The 19408-nt window shown below is 40.2% G+C and overlaps 1 protein-coding gene across 2 annotated transcripts in view; it reads left to right on the forward strand.

Moving 5' to 3' along the window:
* The first annotated feature begins 2796 nt into the window (after positions 1 to 2796).
* The window catches only part of ano8b (anoctamin 8b), a 52484-nt gene continuing 35872 nt past the window's right edge, over positions 2797 to 19408 (forward strand). For both annotated transcript variants that reach the window (XM_042483988.2, XM_088077579.1), the window contains exon 1: positions 2797 to 3203. In XM_042483988.2, coding sequence (XP_042339922.1) covers positions 3026 to 3203 — 178 coding nt within the window. In that variant the 5' untranslated portion in view covers positions 2797 to 3025. The remainder of the gene's footprint in view (positions 3204 to 19408) is intronic.

Below are 19408 nucleotides of genomic sequence, written 5' to 3' on the forward strand. Positions count from 1 at the left end.
TTAATCTGATTAAATTCCTGCTGACAAATGCTTTGTGCCTCGACAATCTGTTTAACAATGACTTATAGACCTTTGTGCATGATGTTTTGGCTACTCATTGACTAAAAAAGTGTTTCTGAAAGACAAAATAGTCTGTCTAAATAAAGCAAAGTTTTAATTTTGATTTTGTATGATTTGTTTTTGAAGCTCATCTCCAATAAATACTCATAGGTGTTATGTTTTGTCTTGATTATAAGAAAACATATTGGCCTACATAAATCATGCCTATATGGCAAAATAAAAGCGCAGAGTAAAGCCTACATGTGCACTGGTGTGTGTGTGTGTGTGTGTGTGTGTGCATGCCCTACTGCAGCTGCTTGCAGCTGTCAGCCCAGAGGGTGGTGAGTAAGCAGAATTTCTGCTTGAAGACGAGGTACTTATGAGCTGCGAGCCGTACGAGGGGGAGGGCTGCCTGCCTGCCTGCCTGCCTGGCTGTACGGTGACACACGGCATCCAGGAGGGCTGGCCAAGGAGATAGATTATGTACACCGAAGAGGCATGGCCTCAGGCCCGGGGAGCAATCTTTAACCTGAGATCTCAATAATTTATAGGCTGTGTGCACAAAGCATGACAGCTGCCACCTCACAGCTGTTGAGCGCATTCAATACAAAAACATCTTTGTCTATTCTGACTAAAAAGACTGTTAATCAGACCATGGATGTTATTAAAGATGACTAAATTCTCTTTGTTAGGAATAATTTACCTCGACTCTCCTTTCACACACACACACGCAATACACACAGTTAAACAACAATGCCACTGGTTGTAAAACTGCAAACCGTGGCTATTTGTGACAGATATATGCATGTATGTTTTACCACCTGACTGAGTCTACACCATCAGTGTTTGTTTTTGGGTGTAGGCCTGTTTTGGTATAAGCTGACAACTGTTTGCCGTATGACAACTGTGAGCTGACCTGACAACATAATTTTCTTTGAAGACATTTGGGCTTTTAGTCTGTTGATGTGTACAGTAAAGTGATGAAATGCAAATAGATTACGAAGCAGTTTATGCAATAAAAATAGATATTAAAAAGCTGCAGACAGTGTGTGTGGGATGCAGAGTGTCCTGTGGACTAAAGTGAAGTGACGTTACTTGTCCCTTCACCTGAGTGTCACTAAAAATTTAATCTATGAAGGTATTTTTTGCATTTATAAATAAGTCATAGACTATTTAATCTTCCAGGACAGGGTAGTGCATTCTCACAGAGGAGCAGTAGTCTACCTGCTGGACTGCAGAAACCACCTGCCCGTCTGAGAGACCTGCTGCTGGAATGATTATAAGGTGCGTGCATAAATCTCTAAAAGAGCACACAATTAACAGCATTACAGGCCTAGTGATCACATGAGTGATGTTATCATCAATATAAGCCATGTATTTTGCTTGTCTGGGTTTTGCCAAGCAGATTCTATTTCTGGCATCAATTCGAAGCCTGGCTGCTGGCAGAGGTCACTGTGGGGCGATACATATAAATTTCTCCTGGAGGATGACAAAACTGCACAGATATGCATGCATGAAAACAAAAATCACAATAATGCTCTTAAAATATTTGTGCAGGATTATAAAATCTGAAAGTTAGCTGTTCATGAAGTGAGTTTGTTATAATAGTTACATAAACCTAGCTTTACATTTTTATTTCTCATGAAAGAATTCCTTTTATAATTCTGCTGAGACAGCCTGGGGCAATACTGCAAACTTATTTTAAACTTGATTTCAAATCATTTTAAATCATCATTTTATCTTTGCACCTCTTGTCTAAACTTTTGCTATTTTTAATGGTGATTTTTATTTTAGAATTTTGAAATCACTTAGTGATTAATTTTACCTTTAATATCTTATCTATTTAGTCTTTTATTGTAAATCTGTATCCTTTATTATGTTTCTTTATATTTGATTGCTCTGTGAAGCACTTTGAATTGCTGTGTTGTATGAAATGTGCTATAACAATAAAGCTGCCTTGCCTTGCCTGCCTAAAATCTGAAAATAAAAAACATATGAATTTCTCCTCGAGGACAACAAGACTGTACGGACATGCATGCATGAAAACAAAAAATCGCAATAATGTTCTTAAAATCTTTTTGTAGGATTTTAAAGTCTCAGCCCTATAACATCTGTATCAATATCAGTTTTCTTGTGCTGCATTCAGACACCTTTTACTGGCATTTAAACCTCTGAAATCTAAGAAAATTGGTTTGATTTCTCGCAAAAATGTGGGAAAAACAAAATGAGCAACTTGACCACAAATGTCCTGCAAACTGCAAAAAAAATGTTAAAGGTGACAATGATCCCCATGATCTGAATTTTTTTGTTACAGAATAAATAATTTTTATTTTTATATACTAGAATGTCCTTATCTTTCCTTTTTCGATTGTTTTTTTCTTCTTTTCGGGTAATTTTCTTTTTTGTAATCTTTTGTTTTTTGGGGTTTTTTTTTTGCCATTTCTTGTTAAGTTGCTAGTCACCCTCCCATGTTTGAAAAAAAAAAATCACACCAATTTGCTCAAGATTTAAAGGGTTACAGTGAGTTGTTCATGAAGTGAGAAAGATTAGTTACATAACCTAACTTTATATTTTCTTTTCTCATGAAGGAATTCCTTTTCAAATTTTGCTGAGGCTATCTGGGGCAATACTCATAAAATCATAGTGAATTTTTGTAAAGTGTGTGTGTGTGCGTGCGTTCTGTGTTTGCGTGCGGCAGCCAGCCCCCCTCCCCCCGCTCTCCCTCTCTTTGTCCCTCCTCTCTAGTCGTCGGAGGAGCGCTCTCCATCTAGCCGCGCATCCTGCTCCAGAGCACCACCAGGATGATCCGCCGCTGCACCGACACCGACAACCTTCACTTCACTTTCACACTCATTTAACCCTTCACTTGGACCCCCGCCGACCGCCGCGCTACACCCATGCTTTGCCCTCCTCCTGAGATGCGATACCATTGTACAATTTCCCGGAGAATATCTTCATCTTCCGTCGCTCCTCGCTGATAGAGAGCATGCCCGACCCGGGGACGGCAGCGGCAGCAGGCGCTGCAGCCGCGGCGGCCGCCAGTGGCGCGGCCACCGCCGGCGACGGCACCGAGAGCTCCCGGCACCGACACCGAGCGCAGCAGGGGGACGCGGAGAGGCCGGAGCCGGGCGCTGCCCCGTCACAAGGCTCCTCCGGGGTCCTGGGTGAGTCAAGTCTTCCGCTTCGGACTATGCGGTTAGGGAGCGCAGAAAGGGAAGTGAGGACAGGTGGACGTGATGTTGGGAAACTAGACGAGCGCCGCACCATCATACACCTCGCGGCACCGTTCTTTTGTCTGCACGAGGGTGTCCCAAAATTACCACTTGATTAGACTACGGGCCTGTAAATAATGGTTTTGACTAGTATAGCAGCTGCTTTTTAAATTAGCCTTCTTATATTATACTCTCTCTTAAGGAAAATGGCTACATTTTTGCACATCCTCGTGCCTGCCTTTGACCTTATTCTCGGTTACCTCCTGTTATGACAAACCTATTTCTACAGTATCCCCATGGGGAGCCTACTTGTAGTAATTGCTGCTATAGTTTTTTCCACTGCATCCTTACAGGCTGCTAGTAGGCTGCGATTGGCTGCTAGTTTTTATTTATGGGATTTCCGCTCAGTTCTGTATTATGAGATCTGCCAGGTAACAAAATGTTTATTAACTTCATGATGTCATCCAGGGATTTCTAAACTAGTGTAGCCTGACTAGACTAGAACAGACTGCTTTGGTGTATATACATGTTGCCTCAGTGTCAGTGCCAAGATAGGGCAGGTGCATGTTTTGTTATTTTAACGAGGGTTAAGCCATAAAGGCTGCAATTCTCACAATATTATTCCCATAATTTGTGACAGTGATGTGGTTTATACCCCAGTGCTCACCCCGTATTATTCTTCAGGGAGTCTTAAAATAATATCCTCTAAAGGATATGTTTCCTGTTTACACTCCATGACACTGATAGTGGATTGAAATAGACCAAATCATAGTTGTCTTGTTGCTAGAATTGCAAGTGAGGCTATTTTTGGAACAGAGACACAATATTAGCCCGGGTAGAGAGCCTCAGCTGCCGAGCCAGGGTTGTTTTGCTGTGTGCGGGCTGCAGAGACTGCTTCTGTGCTGCCTGCGAGTACTGCTGCAGAGTGATGCAGTGGAGCAGTGGGCTGTCAGCCGATGAGCGCTCCCTTCAACACTTGGTCGAGGTAACATGAGCAGGCTGCTGCTGACTGAAAGAGCAGCCTGAGGCACCCAGCGGTGCCACCGTGGGTCCTTGAATAGGCTGCAGCAGGGCCAGCTAAGTGAATATTAGTTCAGTTTTACTGTTAGCTGGAAGCAGCACTGGGCGTAAAGAGAAGAACTGGGAGTCTAAACCGGCACAGGTAGAGGCAGAGAGCAAACATCTTCACACATAAGAGTTTACAATACTCAGCCTCTTAATAAATGGTGGTGAGTGGTCTAAAATGTGTTCGGCTGAGTATCAAAACATTAGTATCGATACATTTTTTTGTTACTGACTGAAATGTATCTGTGGCAATAAGTATCCAAAATTGTCAGGTACGGAAAGTTGGCATCAAATGCCTGGTCAGATATGTAATTTTATCTCCTTATACTAGTTTGCAGATTGTATTTGGGCACAAGGGTTGCATTTCTATGGTACGATAATCATCTCAGAAATATCATTGTTTTGTGCTAACATGGCATACAATATTACACAGTTATTGTTGTTTTTAACAACAATGACCCTTAAAGGAATGAAAACAGAAATAATTTCTTTGAGATTCTCCATCTGGTTGCCTTTTTCTATACTGTATATAAGAAAATGTACATGGTATGATATCTGTCAACTATCACACCTATACCACTGCGGTCCCTAATACGCAATGGTCTGCATGTGTTCAGACATTTAGAAAACACTTGAGAACTTCAGCCTCTTTTGTTAAAGGAAGAAAAGGGTATATAGAAAAAACATGTTTCCGTGAGAAGGGTATCAATAAGGAACTGTCTGGCTATCAGAACTGAAAACTCAAGAATTGTGTCATTGCAGAATTTCAGTAGATACTCAGCCCTGAATAAAATGTTTCTTCTTGGGTTCTTTGGTATGAATTGGTCCGAGAGACTGTGTTTTATAGCCCACCGTTAAGTTATTGGGCCCACAAGAGAGGGAATGAATTCCCCATCAGAAGTACTAAACTTAAAAAGCCTCTATCATGGTAAATCAATTATTACAAACAAGATCAATGAGTGCACATTGACTGCAGTGCTGAGCAATTATACTCAGCCAAGTATTTAAGTATTTAAATACAAGATTTAATCACTCATGAGAATTTTCACAGCCACATGCTGCTCCCTCATTGTGAACAATATGTCACAGATAATAGTTATAAACAAATAAAGACATAGGTTGTCTTGCAACAGTAATACAAGTTAAAGATCCCACACCAAAAAAATATAGCTAATATTAAAGGTATACTACAAGGGATTGTCGGTTAGTTTGTAAACATGCTAGCCAGCAAATGTCAGTCATTCACTTTTGTTTGGCATTTTGCCTGATTATATTTTTGTATTTTCAGCTCTGTGTCTCTTGGATGCCTGCTGATTATGGTCTGGCACTTGGTCAGGACTTTTTTATAAAGCCCCAACCTGACCTTAGAGGTTTGGTTACATGCCCATAAACATCCCGGACACAGAAAATAATAAAATACAGGCAGAAGGCAGATTTTCTGCAGGTAAATTAACCAACTCATAAATGATGTTTGAAATACATTATTTCTATATTTCTTAATGCTTTCTTTTTCTAGGGGTGCAGTATAATACTGGCATGTCATCGTTATTGGCAGATATTGGTATTAAAATGAAATATTGAATTGGCCAATTGATTGATTAGTTTATTTAAGCGTCATGCACTTAATTGTGCCTAGCCCCCATGGGTTTATAAGACACTGACGATAACTATACAAAAGATACATATGGTCCCATAGCCTTTTCTAATACATCCACAATACAAAATATATATTATACAAGGAGCATTTCATTATATACAAACCAATAATAGACAATTATACACAGACACAGAGTTTTCTGGTGTAATGTCCATGCAATTCTTATGAATCTGGCTAAGGCATAAAACTGCTCCTTAAAGAGCCAACTCAACATATCACACTCAGCCAACTGAAATAAGTCAGGGTTCTTCACCTGAACTTTTTTAAACAACTGCTTTCTCAGATCACTATACAGAGGGCAGAAGAACAAAAAATGAAATGCATCCTCAACAACTTCAACATCACACAAAACACACATACTCTGCTCTTCAGGAATACCTTTATATCTACCGACTTCTATCGCCAGAGGCAAGGTACCAGATCTTAACTGAGCACACAGGGACCTCTGTCCCCTCCTTAAGTTTAATGTAAAATAAGCTTCAAATAAGGTTCATTGTAGTAGTCTTCTTTAATTTGAACATATTTTCTGAGTTTTGGCTTACTCCAGATCTCCTCATTCCATTGTTTCTTATGAAGGTGTAGTAATATTTGTTTGACTATTTATTTTACACTGCAAATTATTAATGAAAAAAATATATGTGTATATATATATATATATATATATATATATATATATATATATATATATATATATATATATATATATATATATACACACACATTTATTGATTTATTTTGCACAATGAATAAATATTACATACATTAAAAACCATTTTATGGTTTATTTATTTATTTTATGTCTGGTGGTGGGCTATCAGGACAAAAGTATATGATGTTAATTCCACCACAGAAGACACTTGATCACTAAAACTAGGTGGGGTAAAAAGTGGATGTATTGATAGTGGTATCGGTTATCAATCAAATGAGTTGTTATACATCATAAACTGAAAAAAAAAATCCAATATCGTGCATTCCAAAATTCTGTTGCCACCAAGGGAATCAATTTTCTTTTTTGTGTGGAGAGTATCAGCCTCCCCGTGCATGAGGACCACCTGCTTTGTGTTAAATTGCTGTCAAATCCAAGTAGCAACTCCTCCCTGTGTTTTCCTTTTTGGAGAATATTATGTTTGACATTGTATGCATAAATGCCTTAGGGATGGGAAAATGCCTAAATTTGTACTGACATGCATTCCAGACAACAATAAACCAAAAGAACACATCAGTTTGTTGTTAAAAGGTATCAAATGTTGGACTTGAAGTTGAAATATTAAGAGAAGTGACAGTCTTTCCCTCTGTAAACCTCTTGCCCCCTCTTGTCTGTATATTTCATAGCGTGGGTCATGAGCAGAAGGATTGGGTTTGTGGACTTCAATGGGATTACCGTGATATCACATAACCACCCTCACACGTGTCAGTGTCAGTCAGCTAGCACAGCCGCAAGTCAGGGTGATTTCTCCAGCTGAGATTTTGGTTGCAGCCGGGAAGGATTTTTCTCACTGGAGGCTTGATGCTCGATTGTCTCCATGCCTCAACCACATTTTCCTAATCCCTCCACAGTAGACTGGAATGACTTTGATCCTCTCAGCCATCTCCCTTTGTAGCGCCAAGCCGCCAACACTCACAAGCCGGCGTTTCAAAGATTAATTAAGCGCCCATCATTAGAAAACGCAACGTTAAAGTCGCACCAATTAGTTTGTGTTCCCTCAGCGGCCAGTGTTGATAAGATTCTGTGTTGTGGAAATCAGGTCATGTAATTTGTGTTTGCCCAATCAGCCGGCACAGAGGTTTAGGATTTAGGACATTGTTAGGACATAGGGTGAGATTCATTCTCACTTTGGAAAAAGACATTTTGATGACAGGTTGCAGCTTGAAATCTTGAGTCGCCGAAAACATACTCGAAGATCTGTGTGATTTTAACTCTATATTTTGACTATTAACAACATTTTTTTGTACTTTAATTTATCTTAAGTTTTAATTCATGCTGAGTGTTTTTTGTTTTGGCCTGCTTAAACTTTGGGCTTAATGAGATGACAACTGAGTTGTCTCTCTCATCAGGACAGAGTCCAAAAATACTTCAGTAATTAATGTATTATAGCGACATGCATGGGTATCCTTTAAAACGGCTGTGACAATAGCTCTTAATTGCCCATTTTAAAATATGTAGGAATACAAATAAATGTATATCACACTATTCCAGGACAGTCTGCATCATTAACTTTATTTCTTAGCTTTTTAAAAATTGCTTCACTGGGGTGTCCGGTAGGTTAGTGGGTAGTGTGGGCACCCAACATACAAAAACAATATCCTGGCCACAACGACTGCGGGTCGGCGAGTGCATGGCCCTTTGCTGCATGTCATGCCCCCCCAACTGCCCCTTGGGCATGCACAACATGCTGTTGTTTCTCCCTACACAAGAGGTCCAAATTACATAGAGTACACAGCACATCTAAAGTCCTGTAGATAAAATGAGGGGATAGAAACACTGTCCTGAAATGTATTATGATGGTTTTCAAAATGTTAAGTGCTATTACTTCTTTTTTTTTCCCTTGTTTTTTTAGGATTTCTGGGGCTCTCTTATTGACATGATGGTTAAGCCCTTTGACAAGAATTTCGAAGTTACAGCTAATTGTCACTTCCAACTTGACAAATACCGCCACTTTGTCAGTGATGGCGCCATCAGATACTGACACAGAGAGGCACCTTATGTGGTGGTATGATATGCACCTGCATGTGGGTTTGAAATGCCGCCAGCAACTATTTCAATTCAATTAAATTTTATTTATAAATCCCATTATCACAAATCATAATTTGCCTCAGAGGGCATTACAGCATACAACAACCTACTGTCCTTGTCCCTTGTAGCTACTAAGGAACCCCTCCACCAGAAGAAAACCTTTAACGAGGGGGAAAAAAAAGCTAGAAACCTCGGGAAGAGAAATTGAGGAGGAATCCCTCTTCCAGAATGGACAGACATGCAATAGATGTCATAAAGAACAATAAAATTACAGTAGATAACAAAAAAACTACCCACAAAAAGACCTACAAAGTCCGTATTGAGTGGATTGGTCCAACAAACCCTGGACCTTCACCCGGGAGCCAGCCATTTGCTTCTGGTGTGGCAGTTAAGCAAAACCATGAAGATTTTAAAACACATGCTTTTGTTACCAAAACCTAAGGAATAAATGTAACGTATGAAAAAAATGTGTTTTACCTACACTGTAAGTGTATGCTGAAAAAAGACTCTAAGCATGTCACATCAAGAAACTACGTTTCCTGTGAAAACAAAGTGTATTTTGAAAAGACACAATGCATTTAACAAGCATAAATGAACACGCTGTCCCAGAACATCCAAAACAGACAGAGGACGGTACCAAGTAAGTCATATTTAGACGTAAAGGTCCGCTAATAAAGTGGCAGTGTTTGATGAGTTTGGATGAAAGTGTGTTGCAAGTTAATAACAACAACTTTGCGCAGAGGCTCTGGCTTAGAGCCCCTATGCCTCGGCTCGGTAGTCCGGTTATGTAACATACCCATGATTCCACTGTATAAGAAAGTGTGCAGGTTTAGCAAGTAAAGCTGTTATAAAATGATAATTTGAAACCCATTTTTCCCCCGTGTTCTGATCTTATAGTGAAGGTCTTTTCTGAAGCAGTGGTGAGATCTGGTCGGTCCATTTTCAGCTACGTAAACTTGTTTAACTCCATCCTTGATGCCTGGCGTTAATACATGCACTTTACAGACTGCAAAATGCATGAGAAAAAAATGCATTAAGCCGGGATCTGCACTTATCCATAGACTCTTGGCCAGGCCTGTGCTCTTCTCACTGGCTCTTAGGCAAGTAGAATACCTCAGCTTTGCTTCAGACAGATTTAGTCAGGTTCAGTGTCACACAGGTTGCTTTAAATACAGCAGTATGAGGCAGCGCAGTGTCAAGAGGAAGAAGCATCACACTGAACATCCCTAAAGAAGAGCTGTTTTGCACAGCGGCAGACAGACTGAGCCACTGGTTTTGTGCCTCCCACAGCTTCATTAATGAAGGAGCTGATGAATGTAATGCAGTATGATATAATGACAGCAGTGTGTTGTGCCTAATGATTCCGAACTTAATGCCTCTCTCTCTGCATCTCTTTGCTCATCTCACTCTTACTCGCTGCATGCGATATATTTGCTGTTCTTCCTCTCTCCTCCAGAATAAGCTGCACATTAGCTGCATTTGCAAGCAAGGAGAATCACCTCTATGTGGGGTGACCTTGCTGGTAGTAGCATTGGAGATGTATTAACCTTAACCTGATCAGTCAAAAACAGAACTGACAGATTTCTTTGGGGGAAGACATTTCTTGATAGAATTAAGCAGGCCATTAGGCTAACTATAAAAATTAAGTGGCTGGCTCCTTGCTGTGATAACACTTCATATTTATAACGAGCAGCTTGCCTTATAATTAAGATCATTACAGTGAAGTAGCTGCTGGTCAGATGAAGGTAAACACAGCAGTTGTAGTGCAGCAATAATTTTAATAGATTAGTTTGTGAGGCTGGTCCTTGTTTCATGGTCTATTTCCAGGCACAGCGGCTTCATCTGCTCATGCATACTACCCAAACTCATATTTCCGCTGCAAGAAACACAGCATTCATCACCTCATGTTCCTGTGAGGATTAGGGACGCAACAATCCGATACTGACCATATTAAATCAGCCATGATGTGTCTGATCCATATTAAAGGGACACTTTCCATTCAGCCGATTTTTTATCCAGCTTCATATCTTAAAAATGTGGGTAGCATTTGCAAATGTTCTGTGGAAAACTTTCCTCCATCTGACCAACACCATGATCTCCCTGGTCATTTGAAAATATGAATTTCACTGGCTCTAGGGCTGCTGCTCAAACCACAGATTGTATTGCATTGATTGCATTTTCATGTGCCCACTACAACACACACAAAGAGAGTACAGAGGCGGATCGAGAGAGAGACCCGCCCTTTCTCTCAAATTTTGATAAAAACTAGGAAATGCTGATCACCTAAAATGTCTTCAGAATCATATTTTAGTGCATTGTTTTGTTGTAATACAAGAATAAGTGAACAGGAAATGGCCACCATACCCTTTCCAGATTCTAATACTGCTTTACGTGTTTCTCACCTTATGTTTTCAGAAACATATTTTAGCCTACCATTTAACTGTTATGAGATTGTTTGTTTTTTAGCCAACCGCCACATTGTTTCCTATGAAAACAGACAAGCTCGCACTATGTTACCTACCAGCGAGAGTGTTTATTGTTCCAGTGCAGCACAGTGCATCCTGGTAGTTGTAGGTTTTCTACCTCTTAAGCAAAAGCAAATGCAACAGTCCTTTTTCTTCATTTTTCTCTGGTCACGTAGCACTAATTTCACATGTACTTGCATCTCTCTACTGCATACAAAGCTTGGTTTTATGAAAAGATAATCTTTTCAGCAGTAAAATATGTCTTTTAATGCAGTTTCTCTATCATTAGCAAATTTCACTGTTTCTGGTATCATTAACAATCATGCAGTCATGGTGTGCAGTTGACTCAGTTTTTACTGTCACAAAAAACTCTCTAATAAGTGACATGCGACATGCTGTGAGGTATTCAGATTTTAAATTTTTAGAAAAGATAGCATCTCTGCAGGGACCCTGCGTAAAGGCATCAGAATCAATATTAGGTGAAAACAACTTTTTTTCCTCTCAGAAAGGCTTTTTTGAAAAGGAAAGGTTATGTTGGTTGACCTTTTTTGTCTGTCAGTTTAATACCTTTTTTTTCACTGAGGGTGTGTTTGTTGGACAGAGCTGGTGATGATGCCACGAGCAGTGTTTTTTGAATCTCCATATTGTATGGAACGGGATCTAGAGAAGATTTAACTATTTTGTGATCGGTCCCTGTGTCTTTAACCTTGGAAGAAGACATGTGATTGGTCCCTTAATAATTGGGTCCACCTTCCAGCTGCATATATTGACTCTGCCTTTGTGAATATTACTGAATTGAATCTGTGTACTTAAAGGCAATTAAACAAGTGAAGTGTGAGTTTTTTGTCCCCCTAGTCGTAAAACTTTGGGATATGCCACCTCTTCACATTTCTGGAATATGTCCAGTAAAAGAACAGTTTTGAAAATAATTAATGTATTTCAAAGTTGAGTTGGGGTGGGGAATTGATATGACTTTATTGATGCCTGTACCTTAACTGATTCTTCTTATGGGCCGGATTATTTATAAATGCCTGATCAATTTTCTGTGTGGAAAAAAGTAGGCCTTCCCATGTTTTCAGCATCGCAACGCACCTGTTTTCTTATCTCTGAGTCTGAACACACTGCTGAAATTGAGAATATCTGCACATACATTTGCATTTGTTTTCATTTAGGTTTGCTTAGTCAAAGTTATATATATGCTAAGCCTGCCTGCATGGCACTAATGTTATTATAACAGGATATTTACCCTCAGGAACAGGCGTGCTGCTCAGTTGGAAAGCAGTGGCATTTGTGCGTAGAATGTCAGATAAATGGCTTTCCTGGACTTTAAACCCATGTAGCTTAAAAATATGTTTTAGCATATTGCTAGTGTTTCCACACTTACTTGAAATTATTATTTTACAGAAATTACAAGCAGCACTGTTGTCATCTTTCTTCATGGAATTAAGCCACACTTTGGACTGTTATTTTTTCTCCCCTATGACTCTGTTCTGTTGCACGGTTCCAGCGGTGCAGAACTGTGAGTTTGATGTCATTGTTTGCAATGCGCAATTGTCAGAAAAACATGCTGGCATCGATAAAAAGGAACTGACAAACTTGGAAGCATATGGGTAAGATGGCTCGGACAATTTAAAACTGGTTCTCAACTGAAACCCGTTCTCGAATCCCAACCCTAACTGTTTCTTGCAACAAATAACTCTTAAACAAACCGAGAGCGACATGCTCTGTTGAATTTATATCCGTTTAGTGATGGATCAGTGTGGCCGCACCCTCTGACCAACAGCTCTCTGTGCCTTTATGTTACTTGACTCTTGTTGGCCTGGTTTTCTAATTGCAGAGATGATCCCACATGCATGATCAGATTCCTTCAGGTTACAGCATCACCCTGTAACTGCTGTTAAGTTACCTGCATCAAGAGCCATTAGATATGGGTATGTTTTAGGAAGTTTCTGTCCCAGGGTTGTGATAAACCATCTGTCTTGCCAGTGGTGATTCACTTGCCCTAGATTCTCAAGTTTTTAATGGCTTAATCATATCACCCATAATGCATCTTTGCTTCTAGCCAACCAACTTCTAAATCCTCATTCATGCTCTCTGGAAATTTACACTTTTCCATTTATAGCTGTAAAGATTATCAAACTGTAAGCGGAAAATGATAATGCACACTCCAGAGCTTAATGCACTCTAAGCACAGAGAGAGTGCTGCCGGTGTCGCCTGCCTTCTGTGGAAGCAATGGCATGTCGCAGAGACCTTATCAGGGAGTTTAGGCTCCATTCTCTCAGATCAAAGCAGAGTCAATAACCAGCCTCCTTCTGTGTGTAACTGATATTGCATTCCTAAAGGAAAAACTAGGATTGATGTGCATTCGGTCACCCTGTCCTTTATCCTCTGTGCCGGTAGAGACCAGGTCTAGATTTAACTTTTTTAGTTTTTGTTGTTGCTAAGCAAAGCCAGGAGAAATACAATAACAATGGTGAAGAATGCCATTTTTAGCCTCAGTTGTGGGGAATTGCTCCACATTAGCCACTCTGCAGCCTCTAGAGAAGGCTAAAGGGCTGTGAAAGTGTAACATACAGCACATGGGGGAGAAAGGCTCTTTCTCCTGCAGCTAATAACTAGACATATTATCCATGTCAGTGTTAGCACAGAGCCAGTCAATGAGAAGCAAGGGAATCTTAAAGCTCAGCCGGTCTTCGTCCTCTCTATCATTCTTGTTTACCCCCTGAACTCCCTCCTGTGACTTGTTTTATTTAGCTGCTATACTTTTAAATTCGTTTGGTGTGGGTATAGAGGCGCAGTCAATCCTCATCATCTTAACCTCAACCTCATTAAATGTTTGCTCGAAATAATGCACACTCAAAACTGCTGCTGAGCACTCGTGCATCCTCTGATAATGACTACATCTCAGAAGACACTCAGTTTTCTGTTTTAGCTAATATTACCCTTTTCCTGTGTGGCTCTGTATTTTGTTCCTGTTTAGTAATGGTGTAGGGCAGGAGGGGAGCTTGTTTAGTGCATATGAGGAACAGAATCACTGCTCGTCAGCCTCTACCGTTTATCATCGACTGAAGTGTTGAGAGAGTAACTTGTGTGCAGCTTTGTAACAGGGGGGAACAACACTTTCTGCTCAGACATTAGCATAGAGCCCACAGCTGTAGATGACAGATAAGAGCTTGGCAGAGGCTTCTCCACTGAGATTTCACCTCAGTAAATCTCCTTTGAAAATTAAGTATTTTCCCTTTTCTGTCCTTCCTTTTTAATCAGTTTCCCTTGATGATGCAGAAGGTAGATTTAAGAGAATCACTTTTCACACAATGTTCATTTTGATGCTTGCCAGAAGCAACATCTGTCACCGTGGCACAGCATTATTTTTGTAAGCCTTTGTTGGGCTATCTGTAATGCCAGTGCCATTGACCTTGAAAAAATGGCTGTAGAGCCAAGGACCGAGCATCTGATTGTTTGAGCTATTACATCAAGTATCAATACCTTAAATGACAGTAAAATCTTATATTAAATGTATATCTTTCTGACCACCTTATAAACTTAAGTCCAATATTGTCTATGTTTTAACTTTGTTTTTGGTCTCTTCTAACTCCTGAGGAAAATTTGGCCTCAGTACTGTCTGCAGTGAAAACTCTACACTGATCAAGGGTCTAGGTACATGTCCATATGGGTCACATCGGATGCTGAAGTTACTATACCAAAGCTTCTTGATGGAAATGCGGCTTGTGTCGACCACTTTGCTGCTATTGTGAGTTTTTAGAGCTTTTTCACTGGAAACAGCTGCCTGCTGCAGCCAAAAACTATACTATTACCCTTTTGCCACAAAAACTAGACTGTGTATGTGGATTTTTGGCACATTGAAAACTCACTATAAATAGGTGACACGCTACTTTTCCAATGCTAGTAGACCAGTCAGTGCACAACTCTGTAGCAGAAGAATATGCCTTTTTGTTTTTTTGCACACAGACAGACCAGAAAAAAAGTTTAGTAAACAGTAGAAAGCAGCATGGGGGCCAGTGAAAATGTTACAGTTGTTACTCAATTTATACATCTTCTGAGTCAGAGCTATGTTAATTTGAAACGATGTTTCAGTGTTGATTGAAAGACACTTTGCGGCAGGCAGTCATTACCTTGTGCTGGAAAAGGGGCAAAAATCAGTGCGTCAGCTTGTGTGTTGTATTTCCATTACTGCTGATTGGAGTCGGTTGGAGCCGGAACTGATAAATACCTGTGACTATCGCAGTCATCTTTCCTGGGAGTGAGTGAACTGTTCAATAAGTACAAAGCCAGGTGTTAGAGGGTTTTATGTCATGTGTATGTCACTTTTTACATTGTCACATTGTTTTCATGTTGCCCTATTATTATTACTATGGAAATATTAATTATAGCCACTTTAAAATACAAGTTTTACATTTTTATTTATTTATTTTTATTATGTTAAAGCTACTTTGAGAACTGACATGAGGGATGCTGCTAAAAGCTTTAAGGAGTTTGCTACACTTAAGGTTAACCCCATAAATTCTAGTTGATTTTTTTCATTACCATGAAGTAGCTTTTAGTTTGGAGAAAAAAAATTCCCAACTGTCTAACAGTATTACAGATAAATTCTGCATAGGCTTGTTCCTGCCCTTCTTTGAAGCCACTTGCTATTTACATAGAATGAAGTATTTAAACCCAAGACTGCACCACTCTATTCAGTGTAAATATGCGTAATGTCTTGAGCATCATTTTATACACAGTTTTCAAAATTACACCTGACATTTCTGGAAGCTTTGTGCTGTTGTAAACAAAGCATTGCTGCTCCACTGAGGGGTCCACTGAAGGGTCAGTGGGTTTCAAGAGTTTGAAGTGTATGATGAGTACTGAGGTAATTTTCAGCCCTCTCCTTTTTGTTTAGTTTTGCATCTTTTGTTCCTTGTGTGAAAAGTCCAGGCAGATTCTGGCCCGTGCCTTTACTACAAGTTTGGATGTGGTAAACAGTCTTTTCAGAGCTGACGGGTGACATTCTGTTCTAGCTCATATATTTGCACATTGTCAATGCTGACTGACGAAAGCTGTCAATTGTAAACTACAGACTTTCATCAAGCTTCATTCCCATACATTTCCTTTGAATTTACCCCTCTATTTTCTGTTTACGCTTTGCCTTTTATTTTACTGTTCAGCCCTCGCTATCACATATTTAAGAACATATACTCTATGTGCCATCTGCAGAAACATGCCTGTTTTGTTGGCGACACATATTTTTCTCATATGGTCAGAGAATCGTGATTCTGGTGCACTGTTTTCTGCTTGCTACAGCGTTTACTCCTGTCATTTCCTTTAGAAAAGTGCCACAGGAAGGCTGCGATTGCAGTGTTTCTGATGATGCCTGAAGAAATTGGCTGTCAAGGAAAATAAACAGCATTGCCACTACTGTAACATGCGTATTTGCATTTGAGAGTGAAATATCTCCAGTTTTTCGCTTTCCTCCTGATCAGTGTTTATTGAAGCATGCGAGTCAACAGCCTGTTGTTTGTATGAAGGTCTTTGAGTATGGCGGTCTCCAAGCACATACAGAGGAGTAATTAATTTGCTTCTTTTTTAAACTGAGGAGGCTTCGCAACCTAAAATATGCATCTCATTTGCTCAATTCCCATTAGCTTTCGATTAACCAGTCATTATGTATTTTAATCAAACAACCATCTTACACTTCCTATGCTGCTTCTACAGTGCACCACTTTTGTAACATCCCTTTATAGACACAAAGCTACCTAAATCAGAACGAAATGCTGCACAGATCTTCCTCAACCTCTTTTTTGACAGACATTAGAAATCAAACCCGACTGTGTCGGTCATTAAAGATGTCTTTCACTGCTTGTCATTGAACTGGAAAGGAAATAGGAGGAATGGTGTAGTAATGTACAGTAATCACTGGTTCCTCTGGGTATTGATCAGACTTGAAGCCTCCCTCCCATCTTTCCTGTCCAGGAATAGATTATCGCACCATCATACAGATAAGCCATTAGACTGCCTCACTGCTACAGAATCTCTCCTCTAAATTCACTCTTTTATTATCCTTTCTTCTTCTAATGCCATAGTGCCCAGCATAATTTCTGATGTGAATAGAAATACCCAGTTTTCCTGACGCTTACTGGAACGTCTCTCTCTCTACACCGGACTGCCTGAATGATTATAATTATGAATGACCTCCTGAGATGCTGGCACAAAGTGAATCCTCTCAATTTCTATATTTCTTCCCATAATTCAATTAATCTCCATTAAAGAACTTTCTGGATGAACGTTGCCAGGTTTGAGTCTGGCATAGTCAGTCAGATGTACAGTAACAAGCCTACATTAGACACTAATGCCTTGTGTTAAAGCTCCTTAAAAATGTATGAGCTTGTTTTCTCTGAACGCCTGAGTTGTTAGGTCCTCCATATGACCCTGTGTGTGCTCTGAATAAGAAACATGTTTGTGTCCTGATGATTAAAACTGCATTGCCGTGCACCAATGTAATATATGCAATCATATGTTTTAACAATACTCAGCATGTCACAACACATTTAAAATCCCAATAATATTGTAATGTGACGTAAGTATTGTGATAATACCATACCATGGGGTATTTGGTGATCCCCAACCCTAGTGTAAATGTCTTTAATTTTGTCAAAATTACAGTCCTCGGTTAATTTCAGGGTGTTACTGGGGGGAGACAAATGCATATTTTATTTAATGAGGGGGACATGTCTTCTAATTCCCACCCTGAAATCTAGACCTGAGGCGGTATTAATCTTCTCATCTAATTGTCGGCAAAGAAGCAAATAAGCCTCAAGTATGTCTTTGTGCTGCAGTGACTCTTAACCATCTCCCCAAAACACAGAATTGACCACTAATGTGTGTTTGCATTGTTGCTGTGTGTAATCCATGTTCCTTTGTTCTGTGTGTTAATCAGAAAGCCCTTCCTCCACTCTGGCAGTTGCCTACTACTCAACAAGGAGGTCTGTTTGCTCCACAAAGGCTGCCATTCACTCCACTATATTCATCATCACCACTCGCTTATTCATAATTCGTAATCCCCCCTTGACAATGCTCAATTCAGCCCGTTAGATAACCAGTCTGTGGTTGTCTGATGAAGTAGTCTGCATCAACCAGGCATGAAAGCAATTCAACGCTGGCTCTCGTTCATGATTGTTACCTGACTGAATAGTAGACTGCATCATTTTCCTCATTTAACCCCAACTCTATAACAGATACAGTAGCTCAATCCCTGCTTCTGTTCCTCTTCACTGACGAACAGTAGCTCATCCAAATTGACCAGCTAACCCAGAATGAACTAATGATTAGCCAACTTGGCAGAAAGAGAGTGAGAGTGGGTAATGAAGGAGGCAGATTATGTGAGAAGCAGAGACAAAAAGTGATGTAATGTACATAGGGGAGAGAAGATGGGATGGGGGAAAAGTGATACTTCAGCTATTCTGCTGCGTGGCTTTTTTCTCCTACATGGTCTTGCCTCAATGTTCCCTTGGCCCGCAGCCACGGGTGGCTCCAGTATCACATGTAATCATTGTTATTTTGAAGCCAAGGACGAGTCCCTATTATCCTCCCTCCTGCTGTTAATGAGGAAACCAGAGTTGTGACATCCACCAGCACTGACATCTTCATCCCATTTATCACAAAGGTGGAAAAGACACCTTCTGTCTCCCTCCTGATGACACACAGTCCTTATCTCAGTTACATCATATCCACATTAGTTATAGTACAGCTATGTTTTTAGCCACTCTAGCAGCATGGCTCAGGGTATGACCACAGTTTGGTCCAGACTAAAATACTCTCAGACCTTGATGCATTGGCAGTCATGATCCCCAGAGGATGACTTCGGTGATCCCCTGACTGTTTGTTTCTCCCCCATGAGGTTGACATTTTGTTTTTGAGTAAAATGTCGGGACAGCTATTATTTTGTGCAGACATGCACGTCACCCTCAGGATAAATGTTAAGGCTGTGACACACCAAGCTGACATTAGAGAACTAGCATCAACAAAAGCCCCCTGCTGCGTGGCCCTCATGTTGCCGTGTCTTGGCCAAACAGTTGCACAAAAACACATCAATCCAACTGCCAACCAGCACGTACATTCTGCGCCTGCACAAGAGGATACCCCTCTATACCAGCAGACAGCGATCGTCTGTAATGGTCATTCAAAACAGGAAACCAAAACACAGCCATGATGCTATATAGCCAGTTAGCACAACACAAC

The sequence above is a fragment of the Plectropomus leopardus genome, chromosome 5, assembly GCF_026936395.1.
Source record: "Plectropomus leopardus strain MGB_pleo_1.0 chromosome 5, ASM2693639v1, whole genome shotgun sequence".
Classification (NCBI taxonomy): domain Eukaryota; kingdom Metazoa; phylum Chordata; class Actinopteri; order Perciformes; family Serranidae; genus Plectropomus; species Plectropomus leopardus.